Source organism: Palaemon carinicauda, chromosome 8, assembly GCF_036898095.1.
Source record: "Palaemon carinicauda isolate YSFRI2023 chromosome 8, ASM3689809v2, whole genome shotgun sequence".
NCBI classification, from domain to species: Eukaryota; Metazoa; Arthropoda; class Malacostraca; order Decapoda; family Palaemonidae; genus Palaemon; species Palaemon carinicauda.
Window position 1 is genome coordinate 135,636,150 of NC_090732.1, and position 18,266 is coordinate 135,654,415.

Consider the following 18,266-nt stretch of genomic DNA (forward strand, 5'->3'; position numbering starts at 1 on the left):
CCTGGAAAGGACGGCTCATCTCCGCCCAGGTGCCAAGAACCTCTTCGTCTCTTCAGGTGTTAATAAGAAGCAAGTCTCCAAGAACACTATTTCCTTCTGGCTGAGACAAGTCATCACTAGGACTTATGAAGAGGACAAGGTGGTAGTACCGGGCACTCCCCGCCCCCATGACATCAGAGGCCTGAGCACTTCCTTGGCCTTTGAGAGAAACATGGCAGTGGGGCAGATCCTACAGGCCGGCACTTGGTCACACCAGTCGACCTTCACGGCCCACTATCTCAAAGACTATTCAAAAAAGTCTTTGGATGGATTCTCCATTGGGACAGTCATCGCCGCCCTCCAAGCTGTGTAGCGGCAGGCTAGAAGACGTCCCCAACAGTGAATAGACTCGTCCCTACTTCTTCAGGAGAAGACTCAGTAGAGAAGATGTTAAGAGGTAAGTCTTAAAATATAAGCGTAAGGTTTCCGCAGTTACCCCCTATCCGCTCTCTGTACCCCCGCATTCTGTAGCCCTCCAGGCACTATGTGCCAGACCAAGTGGCAGAATGGCTCTCCCGCTTCCTAAGGTGTAAGTCTCCTATAGAAAGTGGTTCTCGCTGAGTATATTGTGTCGGAACAAATCAAAAATTTTAAACAATTTTTATTTTTCCTAACATACTCACCGAGAACCACTTTCGGGTAATGGCCCTCCCGTCCATCCCCGAGTGCCATTCTTCCATTGCCGAGTTGGGCTAAACGTCGAACTTAATGAGGATGCTGACCCGGGAAAGCAGTGACCTGCCTTAATTCTTCCCGCAGGGCGTATCCTGGCGGCGGGGGTAGAAACTATATGGAGTGAGATAGGGGGGTAGCGCGGGAAAATCTTGGTCGAGATTGAGAGGTCAAGGACTCTCCTATAGAAAGTGGTTCTCGGTGAGTATGTTAGGAAAAATAAAAATTGTTTAAAATTTTTTATTTTATCATCCTTCAGCAGGTTCTTCCAATCATTTTGCCGAGTTTTTGGTTTCACATCCTTCCTTAGTTTACCGTGAAATATAGTTGACTGTAAGCTATACCATTGAAGATTTTATAGTTTCTTCTTTACCTTGGTACATTTTCTCCTTCACAATTGTATTCCTCCAGGACCACCCTTACTTTCTTGAAAAATGGACAGTACAGCCCCCTAGCATAGATGACACCCTAGTTCATGAACTGTATCTAGAAGTAGTGTATTTTGGTGGAGAATGCATTTAACCCTGCTATCATCTTTGTCAATAGTTTTTCCTTAGATTGGTTTCTTACATAAATTTAGTTTTCCATCTAGATAATTTCCTTAACAGACAATAGATTTTTGGAATGTTCTCTTGGTGCTATATCTCCTTGAATATATGATTAAGGGCCCGGCCAGTAGGCCAATATATGGGGGCATAGGACGAAAAATTAAATCCTGAAACAATTCACTGAGCTTCTTACTTCCATAGTTACAGGGTAATTCGTAAAAGTAACTCAAAAAACAAATTGTGAGCAATGGCATCTGTATAGATTCCATGAGTCACAAGACGAAGTATTACACAGTAATTACACCCTTCGGCCTTCAGTGCTAGCACAAACCTCAGAGAGAATACACTTTTGAGTTTGACCTCTGACATTCACTCGTTTTTACATGTTTTTTCTTGGTTTTGGCTAGAATTTTATCATGCCAAGAAGGAAAAGACAATTTTAACATCTTTCTAACATAAGGAAGAAGAAAATTCACTCTAATAAGAGTTCAGAAGAGGGTAATATCAGTGATATTAGCAGAGTTAGTGAAGGAGTGACCGTCTTGCCTATAGAAGCAAGATATTTAGCAAAGGGATCTTCATTTATGATAAAAATTATGATAAATAACATTGATTTGGTTTATTAATATCCAAAAAGGAATATAAAATTAAATTCATAATTTACAAAGAAAAACTGAATGTCCGTATCTCAAAAGTATACTCAATGACCTTCAAATTCTATCTTCTCCCTTAGTTTTGAAGATATGCCAAAGAGGAAAAGACAATTTCAACATCCCGCTAACATAATGGAAAAATATTCTCACTAATAAGAGTTCAAAAGTAGGTAATATCGACGATATTAGTGTTGTGGATGAAGGAGCGACCTGGAGCCTAAAGAAGCAATATATTGAGCAAAGGGATCTTCATTTATGATTAAATTATGATAAATAACATTGTTTTGGTTTATTAATATCCAAAAAGAAACATAGAATTCATAATAATCATGGTTTATTAATACTGTCTTTGTAAAACTATGAAGAAAAACTTTGAGTGCCCGCATCTCAAAAACTACACTTATTGACTTTTAATTTCTATCTTCTCCCTTAGTTTTTAATGATATAGCATTGAAATTAGGTATATAACTTAGAAAGCCATTATAAAACAGTAAAATAGAGTCTTTTTTTCAATTTTTGTTCTTTATTTTTTTCAGAGTTTTTCCCTGAATTATAGGTTTTATTTTTTACCATAATGAAAAAATTCATATCTAGCAAAAAATTGCTTTTAGAAAAAAAACTTATTTTATGGGAGGTCTACATCAGGTCTATATAAGGTAGTAATCCCAGATCTTAATATTAAGTATGAGGGGAGGAGATAGAATTTGAAAAACACTCATTTTCAGGATAAATCTCCCTGGTGTCGCAAAACCGAAGGTCATTGTAAAAAATCCTATGCAGTTTGGGGATGTCCCAAGTCACCTTATTAAGTGGTAGGAATGTCAAAGTCCTATCCTTAAAAAACAGCATTAGCCAGCCAGCCCCCTTAAACCTTATTTTTTATATTCATCATGACTCATGTTTTCTGAGATGAATTATAAGGGGCCTGCAGAAATATAGTAGGTCCTTTATGGCCTGTAGATGTGTAGCAGCTCCAGCAACATAGGACTTTTTCTTTGCTTCCTTCCATGGACATCATAATTTTTTATGCCATATCAGTTTTGAGGTAGTGATCTGTAAAACAAGCCAGTCTCATCACTTATAAACAGTTTCCTCTTATTTTTCATTTGCTTTTTGTGTCTCAACTATATGCTTCTCCATAGCATGTGAACTATAATTTTTGCTAAAATCAAATGAGGTATATGTGGTGTTCTGAATGTTACTCAGTGTTTGCTTGGTATATCCTAAGGGTTCCTACAGATGATCAACAGACCCCTTATTTTGTTCCATCTTATTAAGGTGTAACATTGAATTAAGATTAAATCAGTTCCTGTTTGGCCGTTCCATCAATAATACAAGGACAGGATGCAAGAAAAAAAAAAGTAACTCATAAATGATAAGAAATTCCTTGTTTTTAAAATTATAATTCAACAGTAAGTATACTGTATATAAGATTTACAATTATTTTAGCCACAAGTGTTAGAGTTTCCAAGAACATTCTCAGAAGCTGAAAAAGGTATTACACAATCACATGAAAGAGATAACATATTCTTACGAAATACAATTACCTTTTAAAACATTTTCTTATAAATTCAGATGCACAGTTTAACAGAAGTTATAAGGTATGATGCAATGAATAAAGTATTGTACATAGCATAAATTTAACATAATTGCTTTTGATGTACAATTAACACTAATCACCTATTTAGTAGTGCACTCATGGATGGAAATGATTACACTTTGACCACAGTCCTTATAATTTTAGAACCAATAGCATAAATTTAACATAATTGCTTTTGATGTACAGTTAACACTAATCACCTATTTAGTAGTGCACTCATGGATGGAAATGATTACACTTTGACCACAGTCCTTATAATTTTAGAACCAATGCTCACAAAATGAATGTAGGATGACACCTTTACTTATTTAAAAAATATATTTGTTGATATGCGTATATAAACCTTTGGTCTTTAGATAAGGAGAGTTCTTCAACAGAGTTGGAACGGCTGTTTAATTCGTTAATCAGGTAGTTAATGACAGGTGGTGAGCTCAAGCAAGTAGCCCCACCCACACGCCTGTCAAAGACCTATCACTTAGGTCTTTGGCCGTAATGAGTACAGAAATACTATTGCTTCCTATCCAAGGTTGGGTATTCTTTTTCTTATAACTATACCGTAGTTTGATTGGTGACATTAGCTTCATGTATACAGTACTGTAATAATGGAACAAAGCAGGATTGCTTGTGTACTTTGGATGCTTCTTCAGTTTATGATAAACCTGTGATAGATCCAATCTCATCTTATGGGCATAATTATCCCCTTTGTTACCAAGTGTAGATAGTGGCCTCTGTAGGCATATGCGTTACTGGACGAAAGGTTTGTATACAAGTGGGAACAAGTAAAAGAAAATAAAGTAATTTCTATTTATCCTAGGTAAAAAAAATCTGAGTCCTTTTAATTCTATTTTCCACCTCAACCATCATTCTCAGTCCCAAGCCCAAAGACAAAAGAGGCTATTTCTTGACAGAGGAGCGGGCAGTTTTCCCCTTGTGCCACCTGTTGTTATTAATGATTCAGTAGTTTTTCCAGTGCCACTGAAAACTTATCCCTATTGCAAAAAAAAATATTTTATTTTGCACATTAGTCCTATCCAGTTTTACCCAGTTGCAAATTTTTGGATGTTCACACAACCTTCTTTTATCACTTAGGTGGCAACCTGCACAGCAAAGTTACCCTTATAAATATTTTATAGCACAGCTATTAATTGGTCTGGTTGTTTTTTCATAACTAAAATGACAGGGTCTCTGAACAGTCTTAAGTTGATATGTATAAAGTCAAAATGAAATCTAAAAGAGGTTAGGGTTCGCTTGAAACTTAATAGACCATAATAAATGATAGTTTAGTATACAAAAAACGTGAAGATGGTACAAAATCATACTTTTAACTTATGCAGTACTGGCAAATTAAATTATTGGATGTGAAATCTGATTTTTTAGGCAAGTACAGAGTACCATATGTATCTGCCAGATGTTTGTTTTAAGGGCGTGAATTTTTTAGATAGTTGAAATTTACTATTATGATAAATGCAAAATGTAAAGATAAATACTGTACTATATATACACATAGTTGGTGTTATGTAATTGTACCAATATCTTGTGTAGAATAGATTTATTTGTTTGAGGAAGGTGTGTTGAAATGATCTTAGATTCTTTTATCTATAGCAATAGATATGTCATTTTGCATGATATAAAGTATTTTTTTATCATTAATATTAAAACAAGATCAATGTGTATACTAGGTGGACTACGCTTAACCCTCTACTATCACGCCTAATTGGTATCATTATTGCCACACTATAGACAAAATTAAGAACTTATGGTAATAATTCTTGATACTCTGATCTCAAATTTTATTGTACTAATTAACCTTATTTTTACATTTTTAAATAAGATTAATTTGATTACAATCCAATAAGAATTACTGTTGAAGAAATAATAAAAACAAAACAATAGGCCATTTTATTTATCATTTTGGGGGATAATGAGGAGCTTGAGATGATTGAAGGGGTTCCTAGGCTGGCAGTGAATAGCCTCTCTTTTGGTTCACAATATTTTTTAAAATATATATAGTAAACAATTTGGCTTTTCTATAAAAATTACAGGGGATATGAAAGCATTATTTTTCTTTAATACAGGATATATAAAAGCTTAGTTTTTTGTTTTCCCTGTGATTTTTTCAAGGTTTTCACACTTGAGGTAGGTTTGTTTATCGGCAATGAATAGCCTAACTTTCGATAACGAGACAGCAATATTTTCTGTCATATATTTTAACATTATAGATTTTCTTTACAAAGGTTTATTTTTGCGTAGTACAGTATATATAAAAGTCTCTCTCTCTCTCTCTCTCTCTCTCTCTCTCTCTCTCTTTCTTAGTTAACATTTGGCAATCCTGAATTTAAGAATGAAGTCAACTTTGACGATATCATTAGTTGTGGTGAGCAATTCCTAGCTTCAGATGGTACAAGAATTTTGAAGAAAAACAAGGCATTTGATTACACCTTCTGATCTCTCTCTCTCTCTCTCTCTCTCTCTCTCTCTCTCTCTCTATAGCAGTCATTTAGGATGCAATAAAGATATTTGGATAGGTTTTTAAGTATGCATGATAGTAATAAAATGCTATTGCTGAGGGTTAAGTGTAGAGCTGGCTACACCCTTAGTAGTTTGTTAGTAGTTCACTAGTAGTATTTGCTTGTACAATAATCTTATCTTCTAGTCTCAAACCTGTGGTACTCGGCCTTCCATTATTTACAGGGATGTGTTCTAATTGTGTATATATATATATATATATAATATATATATATATATATATACAGTATGTATATATATATATATATATACACAGTATGTATATATATATATATATACACAGTATGTATATATATATATATATATATTTTATGTGTGTGTGTTTAGATATAGTATACTGTATACAGTATATATATATATATGTATGTAACTATATGTGTAAGTATAGATATTCTTGGGGCACAAGGGTAGTACACCCTATAGACCAGCAAATACGGCAATTTAATTAACCATTGACGTTTAATTTTCTACCTATTCTAAAGGACTGTATGTTTTTCAGAATTGAGTGTGACGATAGTTCTTTAAAAGAAGGGAATTTTAAAGTAACTCGTATGAGATGCTGGAGAATAACAGTACAGCAGGTAATGTATTGTAGATATTTTTAGTATATATAGTGTAAATGTATTACAGGATGTGTCCATGTAGGAAACAAACCTCTTAATCATATCCTAATGACCAATTATTCTTAGAAGAAAATGGGGATATCATATTTGGAAACAATGCTGAGATTACAATAAATGATACCTGCCACTGATCAGCTAATATTGCAGTAAAAATTATGTTGATAATTTATTGTCTTCCCAATTTATCTTTTTTTCATTATTAGAGTTAATTTAAAACTTCTTAGGTGTTATATCAGTGTAGTTACATTTATTTTTCAGCCAAAATTGTCTTGTGTCCTGTGATTTTTTTTTTTTTATATTTTGTTTGAGCTTCATGTAGATGACAGATGTTGTGCTCTATTTGAATGTAAAAGCAACATATCTTACTTGAAATGAGTGTGACTTAATTTATTTCTATAAACCTTGCCTTCGAATAGTTATATTTTAAAAAATATCACGTGGACCGCTCTACCACTACCCAAATACTACGTACTGTACCAAGAAGTGAATTGAGTCCCATGGAAAGATTGATTAATTTTTGCCTGTTTATCTTATCCTCTTTAAGGGCCCCAGCCGGAATGCAACTATATGGATATGGGGGTATAAGGAAGAAAAACACAAAATACTGAAAAAAATTCACTGAGCTTCGTATGGCAATGGAGAATGTGTATACTTAATATTTTGTCAAAATTCCTCTTACTCTCATATTTACAGGGTAATTAGTAAAAGTAACTCGATAAACCATAAACGTTGTTCCACAAGAACATGCAGTATTTCTTCTGTTATTGTAATTTTTTATAATTACGGTATTACATTTTAATGTAAAAGAAATTGTGAACAATGGCATCTGTATGGCTTCCATGAGTCACAGATGATGTATTACATGGTAAATTACACCCTTCGCCCTTCAGTCCTACCACAAACCTCTTAGGGAATACATGTCTGGGTTTGACCTGTGACATTCACTCAATTTTACATTTGTTTTTCTCTTACGGCAAGAATTTTATCATTTCAATGAAGAAAAGACAATTTCAACATCTTGCTAACATAAGGAAGAAGAAAACTCACTCTATAAAGAGTTCAAAAGAGGGTAATATTGGTAGTGCAGAGAGATAGAGAGAGTTGTGTGGATGGAGAAGCGACGGCCTTGCCTGACACGAGCCAAAAGAAGCAAGATATTGAGCAAAAGGATCTTTGTCTATGAGTAAATTATGATAAATAACTTTCTGGGCTCGAACCTGTGCCGCCCAGTGAATAAGCTCCATTTAGCACTTATTCTTAGGTAATTAACTGCTAAATATACCAGAGAAAAAATGTAAAGGAGTGCTAGGTTAACTAGCTCGCTCACCTATTGGTGTCGGTATAAAATTGGGCGTATATTCCAGAGGTCCCGCACTATTTAGATTTATCCACGACAAAGACCCCAATAGAGGAGAGCCGTTCAACCTCACTCGGCACCACCAACTCTGCATCCGCTCAGAACCCAACTCCTTTTAGCACGCCTGTGATCGTAACCCGCTTTTTTGTTGTGCTCTCATATTTTGCTTTTTCCCACTGGATTATGGCTTCTTCGTCGGTTTCCCAGGAGACACCGTCTAAGTTAAGTACCAAGCTATGTTTTGCTGTGTTTTGAGCATTCTAGATCGTTTAATATTTAAATTATAGGAGTTTATTCTCTTCGTTCATACCGATCTTGCTCGACTTCGCTACAGTTGGTACTCCTGTTGAGAGCTTTTAGTTTCACTCGCGGTGTTACTATGTGTATTATTTTTATTTTATTTAAATGTTATTGGTTATTGTGGATATTCATTATTTAGCGTTTAGAACCCTCGTGGTTCATTTTTAGGGCCGATATCAGTTACGTATCGTTATGGCTTGCCGACCTTCGTTACTAGGCGGCAATTTTATTTTATAAGTCATCAGGTGTGTCCTTTGTGATTTATTTATTATGTTGCATGCCTTGCCCTAAATTTTTTTTTTTTTTTTATATGTATATTTATATGATTGTCAACGCTATTACTATTATAATGAATATTTGTGCTATTACTCCGTGTGATCTGTCTGGTTGGGGATCGTCAGTTGGTAGCCCTGCTGCTCCGTATCACGTGATCCTCCCCCAAGCTCCCCCTCTCGCTAGGTGGGCGGCTAGGCTTCCCTCCCCCCTCCCCTAGGGGACCGTTGCCTTCCCTCCTTTTAGAGGGGGTAGTTCAGTGTTTATGGACTTTGTCCTCCGGGTGTCCCGGCGGGTTCGTCTCTGTCTAGACAGTTGGCCACCGGTCAACAGAGTTGGATCCCGGTGCACCCTATTTTATACACACTTTTATGTTATACGAAACCCTCCGGGTTCGGTTGGCGGTTCTTATCTACAGTTCCGCCCCCCTATTAATTAATTATAACAGTTCCTATGATTATATATAATTATATATATGACAGATTACTATCTCGGAGTTCCTATTTATGAATTGGTTTATGGATATACTTTTATTTCCCGGCCCGGGTCTTAACCCCGCCCCGGGAAATCAGACACTATGTGTCTTAAGCCTTTGTTGTATCCTTTTTATGCTCCCGGCTCGACCGGAATGGACAACTATACTCTCTAGTCTTAAGTTAGACTTATGTTTAGGCCCGGGTCCTCCGGACCCGCCCCTACTTAAGAGTATTATAGTTAAGTTCTAGTCTTAAGTTAGACTTATGTTAGTCCCGGGTCCTCCGGACCCGCCCCTACTTAAGAGAATTGCAGTTTCTCATATACTATTCCTTTTATAGATGGTGCATTGTCAGACGACGGCTTGTGCGGCTGTTCTGCATCAGCCTTGTGGGCATACCGTATGTCGGTCTCACGCCCTCTGCGGGGTTCAGCTGGAGGACATCGTGGTCTGGCACCCTGACAACTGCATGGTCTGCTTTGACCTCATCACCACCCTTGGATCTGACTCGGTGAGTCCTGTTGGCTATATTGCCTTCTTATTTATCTTACCTTTTTTAGTATACATACACTATTTAGTAAGGTTTCTATGGTCCTGAAGGACCACTGGGAGTCTGCCCTTTTATAATTCCCACTATTATTTCAGGCATCCCCAGAGCAAAAGTCTGCGGCTCGGGCCACACTGAAAGTGTGGGTTGGTGGTTTTGCCCGAAACGTGAAATCCAAGCAGCCTTACGTACTATCCGAAGACTATTGTGCCATGGTCTACCCTAACGCCAAGTCTTCAGCCGCTGTGGCTAGGCATGTTGCAGCTCCCATCATTGCCCACATTGATGCCACCATAGCGGGGTTTATTGACCAAGATCAAGATCCGTCGGATGCCCCCGGAGATCTGGAAGACAATGTTGCTTCCATGAACCTGCACGTCGAACCCATGTTATTGGATGATCCGGACGCAGGTAGGGTGGTAAGTGAGGCAGGTGGTACCGGCACTGAGATTCCTATCCTCAGTCCCGCTCTTTCTTCTTCTTCTGATCGCTCTTCCTTTCATGGTTTTTCTGGGGACCGTGATTCGTCTCAACGATCACACCCGGTTCCCCCCAAGGATAAGTCTACATCAAGAACCTTACCTAAAGCTCGTAAGCCTCACAAGGCTTCCCATAGTTCGAAGCTGAATACAAACACGTCATCTAAGGCTTCCGGCTCCTCCTCTAAGTCTCACGACCCGGGAGTACAATCCGCCACTCCTGCTCCTAGCCCGGGCCTTTCCGAATCAGCCATGCTTCGCATTGTGTCGGAGATGCAAGCTAAGTTGGTGTCGGAAATGCAGGCCAAGATGGACACGATGTTCTCTAACATCGGTCAGAGACTTGGGGCATTAGAGCAAGGTGCTCCGGAGCGAGTCCAGAGCTCTCTCATCCCGGATGCCTCTAAGCTCCCGCCGTTTTCCAAGAATAATCCTTGGCGCATGGCTCTTCATTCTCCGTTCTCAGACGGAATGTTAACTCTGGAAGGTCTTGGCACTCGTCCTCTAGAGGACTTTGAATTCTTTCCTCCTGGTCTGGCATTCCCATTTCATGGTTATGCCAGGCTTACCGAGGAAGCTCTGGTTCGCCTAGATAAGGTCCCCAAAGAGACAGTCATCTTCCCAAAAGAACAAGCCCAATCTGTTTGGGCTAGGTTCTTGAACGACATCGGTTGCACCAACACCATGTTGACGCCGTATAAGAGCTCCTTCACAATGTTTTTAATGGATAAAAACACCGTGACTCCATGTGTCAATAAGGTAGCAGAGCTTGCGTTCCAATATGCTCTGGAGGAGAAGCCCTTGCCTCCCATCCGAGAGGTGGATCCGATCTCCCTCCTTCTTCCTTCTGGCATTGAGTGTTGGGACAATGTCCATACAACTTTTACCTCCGGCAAGCTATCAGCGGACTGTGCCTCAGTTATGTTTAGCGAGCGGCTTCCCCGTCTCCCGGAATCCCTCATTAAACAGGAGTATGATTCCCGCCTACGTGTTGGCTGAACTCTGAACTTGGCCACCTCCACGGAGTCGATAGCCTTGACTTATGATACTGAGAGTATCTTTAAGTCTCTCAATAAGGCTACGTTGCAGTCATTGTATTATGACCTCTATGACTTCGCTATTGCCAAACGTAGGTGTCGCAAGCACGTCCTGGCTGAAGCAACTATTAGGCACGAGCCTAATAAGCTTATCCGGTCCTCCTGCTGGGGTTCAAATCTCTTCCCTGAGGACCTTGTGGAGGAAGTCTTGGCTGAGGCCACTAGAGTCAATCAGAGCCTTAAAGCCCGTTGGGGTTTGACTCCTAAACGGAAATATGACCCCGCAAATTACCAAGCCCGGGGTAGGAAGAAGCTCCGCCCGTATACCTCCACCCAGTTCAGGCAACAGCAGATAGTTCATCCAACTTCAGACTGCCTCTTCCTCCATCTCCCGTTGCTCCTGCGCAGCCTTCTACCTCTCAGGCTCCTTCGGATGATTATGTCACCGTTCTGCTCCCTAAGAGCCAGCTTTCCGGGGCCTCCACCACCTCTCCTGCCTTTAACCAGTCTTATGAGGCTCATAGCTCTTCCCAGGGCTATAACAGAGGTAGAGGCTACCACCGTGGTTCAAACCAGAACAGGGGTAGAGGAAGATCTTTTCGCAAGGGAAAGAACTTCCGAGGCGGACGTGGAGGCAACTCCTCAAGCCAATACTGAGGTGCAGCAGGTAGGGGGGAGGCTTTATGCCTTCCGCAACAAATGGAGGTTCAGTCCCTGGGCCTTCAGTATCATCTCCAAGGGACTGGGGTGGAGTTGGATTCAAGGACCTCCTCCTCCGAACAAATTTCATCAACATTCCACTCCGGACCTAGTCGAATTCGTCCAGGATCTGTTGCAAAAGAACGCCATACAAGAAACGAAACACCTGAAGTTTCAGGGTCGACTGTTCAGTGTCCCAAAGAAGGCTCCGGACAAGAGAAGAGTGATTCTAGACCTATCCCTTCTCAACTTGTCCACTCAATGCGACAAGTTTCGAATGCTTACCGTCTCGCAGGTGCGGACCTTACTTCCCCGTGGGGCCGTCACCACCTCTATCGATCTTACAGACGCCTATTATCACGTCCCGATAGCGAGACACTTCCGTCCGTATCTAGGCTTCCGCCTAGGGGAAAAAAATTACTCCTTCAAGGTGATGCCTTTCGGGCTCAACATTGCCCCAAGGATCTTCACAAAGTTAGCAGAAGTCGTGTTCAGGAACTCAGAAATCAAGGGATTCAAGTAGTAGCCTATCTGGACGACTGGCTCATTTGGTCAGACACCTCCCAAAATTGCCTAAAAGCCACTCACAGAGTCATCCAATATCTTCAATCTCTAGGCTTCCAGATCAACTTCAAGAAGTCCCGTCTTCTTCCGAAATCAAAGTTCCATTGGCTCGGCCTGCAATGGGACCTTATATCTCATTCTCTGTGTCTTCCCAAACCCAAGAGGTTAGAGATTGCGAGGAACACCAAACGCTTTCTTAAAGACAAAGTAAGTTCCAGACGACTCCAAGAGAGGATTCTGGGGTCCCTTCAATTTGCCTCAGTGACAGATCTACTTCTGAAGGCAAAATTGAAAGATATCAACCGTATCTGGCGTTCGAGGGCGAACCGGAAGCTCCGGGACAGGAAAGTCCGCCTTCCTTCCATTCTACGGGAGAGACTTCTTCCTTGGACAAGAGCCAACAATCTGGCAAAATCAGTTCCCCTTCGGTTTCCGCCTCCGAAGCTAACCATTCACACGGACGCATCCCTATCAGGTTGGGGCGGCTATTCTCAGCTCAGGAAAGTTCAAGGTCTTTGGTCTCCCTTATTCCGCCAATTTCACATCAATGTGCTGGAGGCCATGGCAGTTCTCCTAACCCTGAAACGTCTCGCTCCACCCAAGAGACAACACCTTCGTCTGGTCCTCGACAGCGAAGTGGTGGTCCGCTGCCTCAACAGAGGCGGGTCAAAATCAGGGCCCCTGAACCATGTTCTAGTAGCCATATTCTCCCTAGCAGCCTCGAACCGTTGGCATCTTTCAGCTGTCCACCTGGCGGGAGTCCGGAACGTAGTGGCAGACGCCTTGTCCCGGACCTCCCCTCTAGAATCGGAATGGTCACTCGATCTAAAGTCATTCCGGTGGATTCTCTCTCGGGTTCCCGGTCTCCAAGTGGACCTCTTCGCCACGGAGTCCAACCACAAATTGAGAGTATATGTGGCTCCCAATCTAGACCCTCAGGCTTATGCCATAGACGCCATGTCACAGAATTGGGACATCTGGGAAAGGATTTATCTCTTTCCCCCGGTGAACCTTTTACTGAAAGTCCTAGACAAACTGAGATCCTTCAAGGGACAAGTAGCCTTGGTCGCTCCCAATTGGCCCAAGAGCAACTGGTATCCTCTCCTGCGAGAGTTGAGACTATATCCTCACCCGATACCCAATCCGGTTCTGTCTCAGATAGTACAAACACGCGTTGTGTACACTTTCTCAAACATTCAGAGCGCCCTAACTTTATGGACTTCATGAAGTTTGCGGCCATGCATGGTGCCAATATCGATCCTCAAAACACCTTGTTTCTAGAATCAGATAAACGGGATTCCACCATCCGCCAATATGATTATGCAGTTAAAAAGTTGGCAAAATTTTTGATGGACTCAGACGTGCACTGTATGAACTTGAACCTTACAGTCACTTTCTTTAGAACTTTATTAGAATCAGGTCTGGCAGCCAATACTATCACCACTATTAAATCTGCTTTGAAAAAGATCTTCCTAGTAGGTTTTAACATAGACTTAACCGGCTCTTTGTTAGCTTCAATTCCGAAAGCTTGTGCCAGACTGAAACCGGTTACTCGTCCTACCCCGGTGACCTGGTTCCTTAATGACGTACTCAAATTGGCTTCTGATACCATTAACAGCTCTTGTGGTTACATTCCCCTTCTCAGGAAAACACTTTTCCTGATGAGCTTGGCTTCCGGAGCAAGAATTTCTGAACTGGCAGCCTTGTCGAGAGACCCGGGTCATATTGAGTTCCTTCCTTCGGGAGAGGTCCTTCTTTCGCCTAACAAATTCTTTTTGGCTAAGAACGAAGACCCTCAGAACAGATGGTCCTCCTGGAAAATTGTTCCCCTCACGCAAGATCCGTCTCTGTGCCCTGTTGCTACTCTTAGGTCTTATTTATCCCGGACCTCCTCTAACTCCTCGGGGCCTCTATTCGTTAGAGAACAAGGTGGTACCATTACCATTAAAGGGATCAGGCAACAAATTTTGTATTTTATTAAGCAAGCTAGCCCTGACTCTTTTCCTCTTGCACATGATATCAGAGCGGTTGCTACTTCAGTGAACTTTTTTCACCACATGAATTTTACGGACCTTTCCAGGTATACAGGGTGGAAATCACCGTCAGTGTTCAAGAAACACTACCTCAAACATTTGGAAGCCCTAAAATTTTCTACAGTAGCTGCAGGGAGCGTAGTTACCCCCAGGTAACTCACATGTTAATTCCCTGTCACCTTATCTCTCCCCCTTACCTGCCTCATTTATACCCTATTTGTATTCGTTGGTTTTGCACCTGAGTACTATATATTATATTTGTAAATATTTAACTCCTGAGTATCTGTATATATTATCACTCACGGCATTATTATACCTTACCTTTTTTGTCAGTTGTTCTACCAAGTGGATTTATGTTCCTTTAAGACACCCTTATAATTGTTTTTGGCACTCATCTCTGATTAAAGCATCTTGTATGTCCCTTACGCTTATGTTTTTCCTTTATTTTGCAAGTTTGGTGACATTTCTCTTGCATAGATTCACTGGGCGGCACAGGTTCGAGCCCACAAAAGGGATTTTGACGTAGGAAAAATCTATTTCTGGGCGAGGGACCTGTGCCGCCCAGTGAACCCTCCCAGCTCCTCTCCCTTGGAGTCCCCAAACTTTGGGTGCTAAGGAGTTGGGTTCTGAGCGGATGCAGAGTTGGTGGTGCCGAGTGAGGTTGAACGGCTCTCCTCTATTGGGGTCTTTGTCGTGGATAAATCTAAATAGTGCGGGACCTCTGGAATATACGCCCAATTTTATACCGACACCAATAGGTGAGCGAGCTAGTTAACCTAGCACTCCTTTACATTTTATCTCTGGTATATTTAGCAGTAAATTACCTAAGAATAAGTGCTAAATGGAGCTTATTCACTGGGCGGCACAGGTCCCTCGCCCAGAAATAGATTTTTCCTACGTCAAAATCCCTTATATATATAGTTATATTAATAGTTATATAGTTATATTAAGTGAAATGAAAAAGTATGCCTTTTTAATTTGACTAAAAGCTTTTAACACAAACTTATTCTAGATCATGCTCTCATCTTGAAATTTATTTAACTTTCACATAAGGAATTTCTTTTGTTCGGCATTTATATCTATTTGAAGGTCATTAATACTACAGTAAATAATATATTATATTACTGTATCCTAAAATTGCTTCCTAATTTCACAGGTATCTGCAAAGTTATCAGAAAATATAAATGTGAAGAAAAGAGGACGCAAGAAAAAGGTACAACAATGTGAAACTTGTCTTAAAGTTTTTAAGTCACGTCCATCATTAACATATCACATGGCCATAAATCACTCTGAGTAAGTATTTGAATGTGTATTTCCATTGGTAGAATAATCATTTCAGAAAGATCGAGTAGGATAAATTTAACAAATTTAAATAACCCAAATAAAAACTTATGAGTACATCAAGGGTTATGAAACGGATTTTTTCATAGGAAAAATCAATTTTTGCGAGAGATAGCCATGTCATTCTGATGGAAACTCCTCAAAGGCAGCTTTCTACTAAGGATATTTCTGCAAGTTATATACCAGATAATTTAACATAAGTATCACAGGGCTCTCTCCCCTGGAGCAAATATCCCAAGAGATATCGTGTATACAACAGGGATGTGTTTAAAACAAGCCACTACTATCCTTTCCCGAATAGAAGTAACCTTGTCTCGAAGGATATGGGATAGAATTGGATATGTGGGCGAGAGAGCCGTTACAACATCCAATCCCAGTGTGCTACTACAAACACGTTTCCTAGTTTACCATTCCAGGGGCAGCAATCTCATGACGCAAGGCCTCACACTGAAAATTGGGAGGGGATGAAAAGTAATAGGCGGGTCCATCAGGACGACGTCTATCTCACCCAAAAGTTTGATTTTTCCTATGTCAAAAATTGTTTTTTTGGGCTTGAGCCATGTCGTCCTGATGGACGTGTACCAGAGAATTAGTATTCTCAGTTGTGGACAGGAGTGTTTCAACCCTTTGAACCCTCATAGTTATATCCACACTTTCACCTAACAATGAGAACGATAGTCCTAAGCTATGAGCACAAGCGGTGACGTCTATCTCACCCAAAAGTTTGATTTTTCCTATGTCAAAATCCGTTTTTTGGGCTTGAGCCATGTCGTTCTGATGGAAGTGTACCAAAGAATTAGTATTCTCAGTTGTGGACAGGAGTGTTTCAACCCTTTGAACCCTCATAGATATATACACACTTTCACCTAGCAATGAGAACGATAGTCCTAAGCTATGAGCACAAGCGATTTGCTTGTAAGTTAAGGAGCAAAGGAATTTAATAGCACAATCCCACTCACTGAGAATAAAATCTTTGTTTCTAGTAGTCAGCCAGGCCGAACTCTATAAAAGGAGGGTTAAAAAAATGGAGGCACACTGCTTTTATTGTGAACAGTAGGTTCAAATAAAGGAAATGCAAAATGAACAATAACCTTTTTTTTTGGGCTCGGGCCATGTCGTCCTAATGGAAGGGTTCCTTTAGGTAGCCTTTTAAGGGATATCTGCTACAGTGATACTCCCAGAGAAATAAACCAAAGGTCTCCAGGATTCTACCTCCTGGCACAAGTATCCAATTAAGGATATCGCATAATATCAGGGGACGTATTTTTTAGATACGACACATAGCAATCTTCACCCCAAATAGATTTAACTCTTTGATGTAAGGGGGAAGAGTGGCAAAAGAAGCGGGTGCCGTTCTAGGTACCCGGTGGACCTCCATCCCCACTACTACTGCGACATCATTCCTTTTCTTGTAGCGCTCTAAGCGAGTTGTGCTCCCACATTAACCCGGTTTTTTGTTACAAGTTATTGGAATAATCATAATGCAATCTCCAGCATCTTCATCTTCTGGAAAGTTGAGTATTAATTCTTTCCTGTGTATAATTTTAGGCTCCTTTTTCACAGTTAAATTTCAATAATTTATGTGTTTGGTTGAGCGTTGCCGAGAACCGGAGGCAGCCATTTTACGACTGCAGTCGTGCGTTACAATTACATTTTATTTAGTCAGTAGGGCGACAATTCCCGGTATTAAGCTATAATGTTAGCTACTTAGGAAAATTATACAAGTGGTGATTTTGCATACATGAATATTATTCCTTTTCCTATTATGTAACTTTACTTATCGTATGCAGCGGGAACCCCGGTGGTACCAACTACCTTGGCCGGGATCCTACCAGAGCTAGGCTACTCTCGCTCATATATACGTTAGTAAAGTAATTCCCCTCGTTTAGCCTCACCCTATCGTTCTTTCTCGATTTGGATGAGAATTTACATTCCCTAGAATCTATGGATAAAGTTACGATATACATTCTCTCTCAGAGAGAAGAGGCTAAACCCTTCCTCCCTCCCCGAGTGCCGTCGCCGCTACAGGCAGCATCCACTGTCTTTTTTCATCGCCGTCGAGTAGAACAAAGTTCTTGCTGCCTCCTGCTTTGATTTAGGTAGTAACTAACTCAGGGTGCCCTTGTCTTGTTGCCGACGATGTCGTCAGTAAAGGAACCATGCTTCCTCTGCCGCCGACGATGTCGTCAGCACAGGAAGCCATGCTTCCTCAGTTTACTGTTGAAGGTAGGCGGCATACCTGCCGCCACCTCTCATTCCAATGAACTAGAAGACCCTTTACCCTCCCCCTTCTGTCCTTTAGTGACGTCATAGCCGTCACAAAACTCCTTCACCGGTATTCTGACAGTCATCCCGGCTTGCTAGGGTGACTGCGTTACTGGCTGGCACCCTGCCGGTAGCAGTTAGTTCAGACGTCTCTGCCACCTTCCCCCTTACTTCCTTCCTTCACAGGAAGTGAATATTATTGGGGGTAAGATTGAGATGGCTCCTGATGGCTGCC

At 40.7% G+C, this 18,266-nt stretch overlaps 1 protein-coding gene across 1 annotated transcript in view; it reads left to right on the forward strand.

Moving 5' to 3' along the window:
* Positions 1 to 18,266, forward strand: part of LOC137645459 (sorting nexin-17-like) — a 169,667-nt gene that overhangs the window by 136,759 nt on the left and 14,642 nt on the right. The window contains exons 8-9 of the mRNA XM_068378264.1: positions 6,538 to 6,619; positions 15,582 to 15,718. Coding sequence (XP_068234365.1) covers positions 6,538 to 6,619; positions 15,582 to 15,718 — 219 coding nt within the window. The remainder of the gene's footprint in view (positions 1 to 6,537; positions 6,620 to 15,581; positions 15,719 to 18,266) is intronic.